General features: G+C 42.7%; 1 protein-coding gene across 1 annotated transcript; it reads left to right on the forward strand.

The window, feature by feature from the left end:
• The first annotated feature begins 693 nt into the window (after window positions 1–693).
• LOC123428345 (katanin p80 WD40 repeat-containing subunit B1 homolog KTN80.4-like) lies at window positions 694–9223 on the forward strand. Its single transcript, XM_045112546.1, has 18 exons — window positions 694–795; window positions 1237–1367; window positions 1793–1910; window positions 1995–2221; window positions 2444–2546; window positions 3022–3092; window positions 4272–4346; window positions 4433–4576; window positions 4678–4906; window positions 5010–5915; window positions 6762–6818; window positions 6890–7005; window positions 7211–7333; window positions 7749–7823; window positions 7913–8025; window positions 8169–8288; window positions 8365–8433; window positions 8649–9223. The coding sequence occupies exons 1-18, from the start codon at window positions 762–764 to the stop codon at window positions 8713–8715; spliced, it is 2778 nt and encodes a 925-aa protein (XP_044968481.1). The 5' UTR covers window positions 694–761; the 3' UTR covers window positions 8716–9223.
• Window positions 9224–10359: the final 1136 nt, after the last annotated feature.

Raw genomic sequence — 10359 nt, forward strand, 5'->3', positions numbered from 1 at the left:
CATGGGATAGAGTTAGAGTTGGTTAGATGAGACCGAACTAACCTTAGAGAGACCACAAAAAAATTGCCCCAACGATTTTCTTAGCAAAATAAGCATGGTTGGCGGATGACGTGGGAGCACAACAGCACCAGTGGAATCGGAATTTATAAACAGCTAAGTAGAACGAACAGACAAACAAACGAATTTTTTAAAAATTCGAGGGGGAAACGAATTTAAAAACTTGTGGGGAGCAAGATCCGTCTCCATGCTGTTTAATGAGTGCCCCCCCGGACGGACCCTCTTTCTTAATTCAAAATTTTCGAAGCAGCCAGCCCCCATCTTCCTCCTGGTGCCGCTCCCCCCCCCCCCACCCCACCCCACCCCACCCCCGGACGGGACCCAGCCCGACGACAGCTCCATTTCCCCCTCCCTCCCTCCCTCCCTCCTCACCAAACTCGAATTCTCGCCACCGCATTCCCCGCACACCCACCTTCTCCCCCCCCGCCGCATCTCCCGCAGCGCCAGCGCCAGCGCCAGCGGCGGCGGCGCTTCCCCGCGCGGACGGCGCCTCTCGCGGCGGCGGGCCCAGCAGGGCTTCGGCGGCGGCGGGGTTTGTCTGTTCCCCCGCGGCGGAGGCGGGCGAGTGCGGGGCGGAGGGCGGAGTCGGCGCCCGGGATAGGCGGGGGCGCGAGATCCGGGGGCGGCGGCGCGATCTGGGCGTGGCATGAGATTGGGGCTGGCGGCGCGGCGGTGAGGCGAGGCGAGGCGCGGCGCCCGGCGGCATGACGACCAACACCAAGCGCGCGTACAAGCTCCGTATCCTCGATTCCGTCCAGATTTTTTTTTTCTATCTTCCGCCGGTGCCCTTTTTATTTTAAATTGTTCGTTCGGGGGGAGGGAGAGGCAGCTGCATTGCGCGAGCCCGTCTGAACCGACGATGCGCCCTCTGCTGTCGCGCTCCTTCTGCTGGCCCGACGAGCCGGCCCCGCGAGAGGTTTTTCTGCGTCCCTTCTCGTGGTTGACATTGGTAGAGCGGCGCACGACGTGTGTTTTCTGCGTTGGTGAGATTTATTTGCGCACGCTTGCCTCATGCTGGGCTGTTCGGTGCTTCCTGCCCGGTCGGTGGTGCCGTGCGTTATATATCTGGCTAAGTGTGAAGCGCAGATTGCTTCGTGTGTGTGTGTTCATGGAATGTCTGAAGTTGATTTCGTTGCTAAAGTTGCGACATTGCGTTGCCTTGACTCTCATTTGCCGTAGAGGAGTTTGTGGCGCACGCATCCAATGTCAACTGCCTCAAGATCGGGAGGAAGACCTCGCGAGTTCTTGTCACTGGAGGCGAGGATCATAAGGTTAATCTTTGGGCTATCGGGAAGCCCAATTCGATATCGGTAAGGACTCTAATAAGTGTCACCTAGTCTGTTGAAGGTGGTTGTGCAGTTGAGTAGGCGAATAATACTCTGAACTCAACCCAACGGAACTCTTGATTGACCCTTGAGTAGATAGCCAAATGAAAATTTCACCAGTGTTGCTGTTGATGAGTTCAGCATGCTTCTCTTTATTGTTTTTGATATAGCTTACCACTCATGTCAAGTGGTCAGCATGTTTCTCTTTATTTATGTTGGTTTTCAATTAACGTTGATATGTTTTTTAAGTTAACTGTCGACCTGCCACATGAATATGTGCTCGGGAAAGGTCACTGTAGTTACAAGAAGTGTTATATATAATATCTTTAGTTGATGAAATAGTTAATTTGATTCACCTTTTTCCCCCGATTAACTTGACTCACCTTCTTTCTTATCTTTTGGTTGTACAGAGTTTGCCAGGGCATACAAGTGCTGTGGAGTCAGTTGCTTTTGATTCCACAGAAGTATTTGTGGCTGCAGGAGCAGCCAGTGGGACAGTAAAACTATGGGATCTAGAGGAGTCAAAGAGTACGTATGCATGACTTAACCTATTTGTATTTATGAACATCCGTGCTGTCTGTCAGTTGTTAACTTGGCTTGTTACGTATGTAGTTGTCCGCACGCTTACTGGACATAGATCAAACTGTATGTCAGTTGATTTCCATCCTTTTGGGGAATTCTTTGCCTCTGGGTCTTTGGACACTAATCTGAAGATATGGGATATCAGAAGGAAGGGCTGTATCCACACATACAAAGGCCACACCAGAGGGGTGAATGCTATTAGATTCACACCTGATGGCCGTTGGGTTGTGTCTGGTGGTGAAGATAGTGCAGTGAAGGTAAGATTCGTTAGCAATGCTTTTGTGTATTGTTGCTAGTTTTAGTCATGTGGTTTCATTTCTTTCATAATCCTTCCAATAGCACACTGCATACTTGTGCTTATAATTTAGTATGCGTTAAATTTAAATTCTCAGCACACAGCCTTTCTTTCTTGGACTTAACTCAGCATGATCATTACATCTCCTACTGTATTGAACTCATAATCAGTTTTGCCTTCGCAGATCTGGGATTTGACAGCTGGAAAGTTACTGCACGAGTTCAAATCCCATGAGGGTCAAATTCAGTGCATTGATTTCCATCCTCACGAGTTCCTTCTGGCAACAGGTTGGATTTACAGTTTATAATGCCGATCCGTCATCTACTCCGTATATGTTAACTTTTCTTTGCCCTTTTTGTTGTAGTAGGTATTTTTTAATACTTTTATTTAACTATCAAACTTCTGTCTTTCCTCCTTGTTAGGGAAAACACTTAATGCTCATTGAGAATGTTCATGCTATTTAAAGACTTGGTCCGAAAATGAACCATTATGGTAATAAGCTATACATTATACATACTGGCCCACATGCAATATTTTGACTAGGCCCACCTATCAGTTTAATTAACTTCCCATTGTTTACTATCCAGGATTGCAAATGTGAAATGTCTTGTTCTGCTATATTTTAATTTGTTGCATCTGTCATGTATCTCAACCTTAATTTCCCTATAAGCTATTTCTGTCAGTGTGAGAAGTTATCTTTGCCTGTCCTATGTCTGATTTGCAACTATGAGTTTATATCATGACACTGGTTGGCTCACTCAGGTTCAGCTGATAAAACTGTCAAGTTCTGGGATTTGGAGACCTTTGAGTTGATTGGATCTACTGGACCTGAGGTATATCTTTCTATTTGACTTTGCTGTGAAGATTATCCACCGTACCCAGTTTAACTTTGTCAAACATGCCAACCCAGAATTTTCCTTAAGCTTGAGGTCACTGGTTCCAGAACTACAACACAGGAGAACGAATGTTAGTGTCTCTTTTATTTAGTCCCAAAAGTACTATCTGAAAAGAAAAAACACGAGGGAAACTCCTGAAAGCCTCTTTCCAGCGTTTGAAGGGAAATATAACTAAATAGGACACAACATGCCACGATAGTGCTCATGACATCATTGAACTTCTGTGATGCTCAATACCCTAAATCACATTGCCATATGTTGTGGTGAGCATCATGTCTATATGTCATTAGCTTTACAAAGTAATTACCTCGTGGGATGTTCTAGTACGTTCACTTTAAACAACAGTCAGGGGTAGGCAATTTTAGATAGAAAACTGTGTTAACTTTCATCCAGTGTTGTACTTGTTAATGAGACAATAAGAATTCCCATACTAGCCAAAATATACAACCAGTACCTTAATGTGCTCTCTTAATGACAAGTGCCGCATATGGGCAACTGGTGAAAATATAGACTGCCAGAAGATATGTTCTATAGAAAACAAAGAGATTTGAAATAACACTATTCATATGACCGCATATCTGTTTAACATATGCTTTCTTTGTTTTTTGTTTATTTTAAGATGTAAACATCATCTCCCCAATTGGTGGCTCCAGCAGAGACCTTGCCTCCAATTTCACTAAAAAACAGCCAGAGTAAAACTAATAGCACCATGGCTGGGAGTTAGGGACATTATTTACTCAATAATAGCATTAATAGTTTTCTCCCTTCTGAGTCATCGAAGCAGTAAAAAAATGAGAAGAAAATAATATCACCTTAGTTGATGTTATCTTCTCTTATTGCTTGGATAGGTTAAATTTGTATACAATCTAAAAAGATCAGGCATGAAAGTTTTGCAGTGCATTTCAATTCAACTTACTTGACATTGGTCATGGCAGGGCTAAATATCCCCTCCATGTGAAATAAGCCATATTACCCTCCAAAACTAAAGGGATTAGTTGCATTCTCCTGCATTGATCTGTACTGAAATTTATTAGCTTAAATGAATTAGGTGTGCTGAGGTAAGACCCCTTATCATGTTCATGTAGTTACCTGCTAATGTTTCTACTTGAATATCAGATGACAGGTGTACGGTCTATGACATTCAATCCTGACGGAAGATCTCTGTTATGTGGGTTGCACGAGAGCTTAAAGGTAGTGTTGTTGTTTCCTCATGTGATTGTTACTGCCGACTTTTCCTTTCCATGTCTTTTAGAGGTAACTTCTATTAAATTAAGCAGGTTTTCTCTTGGGAACCAATAAGATGCCATGATACTGTAGATGTGGGATGGTCTAGACTATCGGATCTCAATGTTCATGAGGGAAAACTTCTTGGTTGTTCTTCTAATCAGAGTTGTGTTGGAATATGGGTTGTTGATCTAACGGTATGCTATTGGCTTCTCAGCTATGTTTCTAATACCAATATTCTCTGTCGTCTCTTGTTTTTAGTTGACTGCTAAGTGCTAACTAAACAATCAATTGGCAGCGTCTTGAGCCACATGCAACTGGTACTTCAGCATTACTTAATGGTCGTTCTGAAATGAAGACTTCATCAGGTGGCACTATGCCATTACAAAACGACAGTGGTTCAAGGGCTAACATAGGGCGATCATCAGCTCTACAAAATTCAGAGAATAACTTAAAGGCTTCTACAGGAAGGCTCTCAGTTTCTCAAAATTCAGATTCTGCACCCAAAGAGATTAAGCCGACAGCTCGTATGCCACTGATCTTCTCTTTTTAGACTTATTTGTAATTTAGTGTTTGAAACATAGCATATGTCTAATCTGTACTTTGTCTGTTCTTGTTACGATAATGAAGCAAGTGGCTTTGTCCCAAGCACTCCTCAAAGGGTCGGAACTGGCTCCAGTACTAGAACAGCTGGAAATTCAACTTTTGCATCTGGTGGCACCACTTTAAAGAGAAATTCACTGAAGAGTAACAGCACTTCTAATCTTCATAATTTCAGTAAAACTGATGTGGTGCCTGCTGCTGTTATCATCCCAAGAACTAGCTCAGGAGCAGAGCTTGGTACTGGTTCAAGAACTTATGCTGCTGATGTGGCCCCTGTTCTTTCAAAGACGAGCAGAAAGACAGAGCCTGCTACTGATCCTAGGACAGAAAGTGCTGATGTGGCACCTGCTGTTGTCCCCAGAACAAGCTCAAGAATGGAAATGGCCTCTGATTCAGCACCTGATGCTGTTTCTAGGGCAGGCAGAAAGTTGGAATCTGCTACTGAATCTAGGAAAGAAAGTGCTGATGCAGCACCTGCCGTTCCCAGGGCTACTTCCAGAATGGAAATGGCCTCTGATTCTGTACCTGTTCTTCCCAAGGCAGGCAGAAGGTTCGAGTCCACTATTGATTCAAGAAAAGAAAGCACTGATGAAGCACCTGTTGTTGTTCCTAGAGCAACTTCAAGAATGGAAATGGCCTCTGATTCTAGGAGAGAACCTTCTGCCGGAAGAGTGTCGCCATTTAGGATCCAATCCAGGTATGCTGAACCAAGGAAATCAACCAATGTGAAAGTTGATATGGACAAAGTTGATGTGGGAAGCAAAGATACTGAAAATAACGACCTTACTTGTCAAATATTTCTTCCTCGGAGGAATGGTGCTGTTCAAACAGTAATTTCCGAAGAATCTCGTGAAGATGCAAAGCATGGTACAGTTTACAGGTCGGGATTTCCAGGTTCAGCAGAATCAAATACGAGCCAACGGAATGATAATTGTATGTTCCTTGCCCTTAACATGCTTATCTGTTTTACGCATAGTTCAAAAAAGCGCAGACATTAATTGTGCGTTTTGCGACCGCCTTGCGCTTTTCTGACCAAAGTGCATGCTTATGCACAGATTAAGCGCAGTTATGCGCTAGGCGTTTTGCTATCGCCTAGAGCCTAGGGGCACTTAAGCGCTCGCTTAGGTGTGCCTTTTTTAACTATGGTTTTACGTGCTGTTGTAGTTTGATTTGAATTCTGTTTTCACAACCATTAGTGGTGCCCGATTTACCTAAGGCAGTGATTGGATTGTCGTTTTCAACCCTGTTACACGTGTGAAATATACAGACCATAATCCGTCGTTTTTATTTTCTACTGAAAATCATAGATGACCAGTAAAATACAGTTGTAAAACTAATACGGGTGTATTAGAATACACCGATTCCAAGCGGCCCCTAAAAAGTAGGGCCCGATTTCCTGCATCATGTGCTCAAAACATGATTCTTGTATGAGTTTGATACTTTGATGAAATTTCCATTCCCTTTTGTCCTGTACTGAATCAAGTGTTAGGAACAACTAAATTTATTCATTCGAGGTTCTTCAATCATTTCTGTAGCTAGATCTAGATGTTTTCCACATGCAATAGTTGCTTGTGAATTTGATTAATTTATCTTATCTTTGTTTGGCTGTGGAAACTTGTTTTCTAAATGCTTTGGTAATTCTCTATTCTGTTGTTGAGTTACTAGTTTTCCTTTGTGTTTTCGCTTCATAAATTTTGTTTGACAAATCATGCGTTGCAATCTAAAAATTACCTGTATAACAAAGTTGTAACTGCTTGAGCATTTGGTGCTCCTTTACAGATGTTCCTAGAATGCGCAAGCCAAGAGATAACTGCTACATTGAAGTTTCAAGAGCAGGTATGTCATTTGGTATACTTTGGTGCTTGCAATAAGTTGTTCTGTAGGTCTGAATCGTATAGTATTTCCAGGAAGAACAAGATCAATTGTTTCTAACTGGGAAGGCAGGGACCAGTCCCCAAGTCACGAAGAACCAACAACAAGCAATTCAGCGTTGGGGGCTCCTAGAGGCCGAATGTATTCATCTGTATGTGAGACAACCCATACGCTTTTCGAACATTCCGTTATTTTTTGTTCTTACTGTTTGATTCAATGCACCAATCTTTTCTCTGTAGTTGTTGTCTACTTGATACTGTTGTTATATCATGTTTGACAAATTAGAAGTTGGATGTATTAAAAGAAGAAAACCATAAACAAACTAATTTCTGCAATTTCTTTTGTGCCTTTTGCAGAGAGGAAGCAGTCAAGCAGCTGAAACTAATATCGTAACCAGCGAGGAGGATGTTTTATCTGTTCTAATCGAAGAGCATGATCTATTTTTGAGTTCAACACGATCGCGACTGACAAAATTGCAGGTCTGTATGGTGCTTCACCTTTTCTTTTGGGGTGTAATATTGTTATCCTGCAGGGGAAATATGACTTCCTAATCTCGAATTTTCTGAACCTAACAGTGTTACATTTAAACTGACTAAGATATATGCTGCATGCTATCAATAGAATGTGAAAAATATAAATATACTAATTGTCCCATGTCATGGTATTCCAGAATTTAATAGAGTTTGTTTCTTCAGAATGAAATATGGCTGGTTGAGTTAACTACATTATCAGTGTACCACAATCTTATTCAGTAGTCAGCATAGTAAAGCACACCTGTGGACGGATAGTCTTCCAAACATGATTGCTAACAGACTGTATCTTACTGCCTCAAATGTTTTAACTGACTATAATTTACACTGATCCAAATGTGTATCCAATGTATCTTCCTCACAGATTCTGCATCAAATGTGGCAAAGAAATGACATCAGGGGTGTTTTCTCAGCGCTGGCGAAGATGTCTGATCATGCTGTCAGTACCCTGTAACCTTTTTTTCCTGTTTTGCATGGAATAACCGTTGCATTGTTGATTCATAATTATAAGATTTCTGCTAACTCCAGGTATGTGCTGATATGGCAAGTGTTCTGATGGAGAAAAGCGAAGCCATCACACTAGATTTATGTACCAGTATCCTGCCTGTCCTTGCTGACCTTCTGGATAGTACAACTGACAGGTAGCTCTTCTTGTTTTGTGTATCGTTATGATTATGTTCTAGGCTGATGTACAAACGGTCATATATATGTTGTTACCGCGAGTTGCCATGACACCGTTCATCCATTTGTTTATTTATTTTTACATTGCAATAAATCTTTGCAGGCATGTAGCTGTATCACTGGAACTGGTGGTGAAGCTTGTCAGGACTTTTGGGCCTGTAATACATTCAACAGTATCAGTTGGTCCATCTTCTGTTGGTGTAGATCTTGAAGCAGAACAAAGGTATTGTTTCAGTCAAATGGTTTCCTGATATGCCATTACTAGAGATTACCTTATGTTATTTTACTTGTTATTGTAGGCGGGAGAGGTGCAACTTATGCTTCATAGAACTGGAGAAAGTTAAAAATAAGCTTCCTTCCCTTATGAGGTACCGGATAATCTTAATATTTTTATTGAAAATCTTAATATGATATACATTACTGGACATCGTCTTCTACCTGTACCAACAAACATTGGTATTGGAGTTTTGGACCAGCACTACTCTGAACTTAAGTTGTAGTAATCTAAATATATTAGTTTACAGAGGGAGTACATGAGTTTGCCCTTTGTGATGCTCATACTTTGTTACTTTTCTGTTTACAGAAGAAAAGGGGCAGCTTCAAACACAGCGCAGGAGCTCAGTCTCGTGTTCCAGGAAATTATGTCGTAGACTGACCACACATTCTCAATACAAACACACAATTGAATGGGAGACGCTTTCTTTCCCTCTGGTCTCATGATGGAGCGCTGCTTGTTTTCGCGCTACCGTGAAGCCCTGGGGTCACGCCCAAGGTAGTAACCTTTTGTTGCTACCGACCGATCCATGCCCTTTGTACAACACTAACCCTTATTGATTGGCATCCTTGCCATTTGGAAAGAGAAGCCACCAAAGACGAGCGCGGGGCGGTGTTCCTCGTGTCATGATTGTTTCACTGGCTGGCTTCAGATGGTTTTCGTTTGGTCTCGACCTCGAAGTCAGAAGGCCTTTGCCCGTGCCTGTAAATGCTGTAGCCTGTCCCGCTCTTCTTGTGTATCAGCTTGCTTTTTGGTGTGGTAGTGTGCTGTTGGGCTTGTATGATGTCTGGTCGATTCAGTGACAAGATTGACGAGTGAGTGAGTGTTGATCTGATACATGTACAATTACACACCATTTTTTGTTGAAGAGTTTCGACACATTATCTTTTGATTTGTCGTGTGCTGTGTCTCCCGGAAGTGTGGATCGATTCCACTCAGTGACTCCATGTTGACACAAAGAATGTTGGTGGCGTATTTGTAAGTGTTTTCATATGTTACCTATCTCCTTATTCAGTTTGCCAAACAAGCTAACCAGACACAATTCTTATTCAAGTTTGATCCAAATTTCTCACCATAGAGGACATGGCAGGACTGACATTATCGCGCAACAGCACCAAACAAGACATATGATGCGCAACAGCACCAAACAAGACATAGAGAAACAACATAAACGCTTCTAAGGCCTTGTACAATGATAGATAGGCCTTGTACAATGATAGATGCTTTGGGAAGTGTTTAGAAAAATAAACCTGTTTTTAAGCACCATTGACTATTTCAACGGAAGAGACGCCTAATTAAACGTCTATCCCGTACAAAAAAGCACCGGTGCTTAAAGAAACACTTGTTTATTTATCTAAGCACCCTACCTAAGTGCCTTGCATTGTACAGGGCCTAAGCAAAACATCAACATGAGATGATGAAGAGGCTCCTACGTAAAGCACTTACTCCCTCCGTCCCGGAAATCTTGTCATAGTGGTGTTTTTGCACAAAAACCCTTCACAAAACGCCAACACAACCCACACTCCTCATCGTCTCCAATTGACAAGCCGCCGCTCCGACACAGAAGCATGGACCCCTCAACAAACCGCCGACACAACCCGCACTCCTCGTCGTCTCCAATCGATAAGCCGCTGCTCCAACACAGAAGCATGGACGCCAGACCTCCCTTGTTCGGCTACCCCACGCTACTCCCCTACTCCCCCGCGCGTTCTCATTCACGGAAAACCCTATTCGCCGCTCTGTGCGAAGCCGTGTCGGGGCTTCGCACAGAGCGGGAGAGGGCTCGATTTCAATGGGCTGGCCGGTTGCAACACCCGTTTTTGGGAACCTTCTAGAGGTTCCCAGCCGTTTTTTTTCCAGTTTTGGGAAACTTCTAAAAGGTTCCCTGAACCGTTTTTTTTCTTTTTATTTGTCCATATTGTTTTCTGTTCCTTTTTTTTCTTTTCCGTTTCTGTTTCAAAAAATGTTCCAGATTTCAAAAACATATTTTTGGATTTTCAAAAAAAATTATCGATTTGAA

This window comes from Hordeum vulgare, chromosome 2H (genome assembly GCF_904849725.1).
Source record: "Hordeum vulgare subsp. vulgare chromosome 2H, MorexV3_pseudomolecules_assembly, whole genome shotgun sequence".
NCBI classification, from domain to species: domain Eukaryota; kingdom Viridiplantae; phylum Streptophyta; class Magnoliopsida; order Poales; family Poaceae; genus Hordeum; species Hordeum vulgare.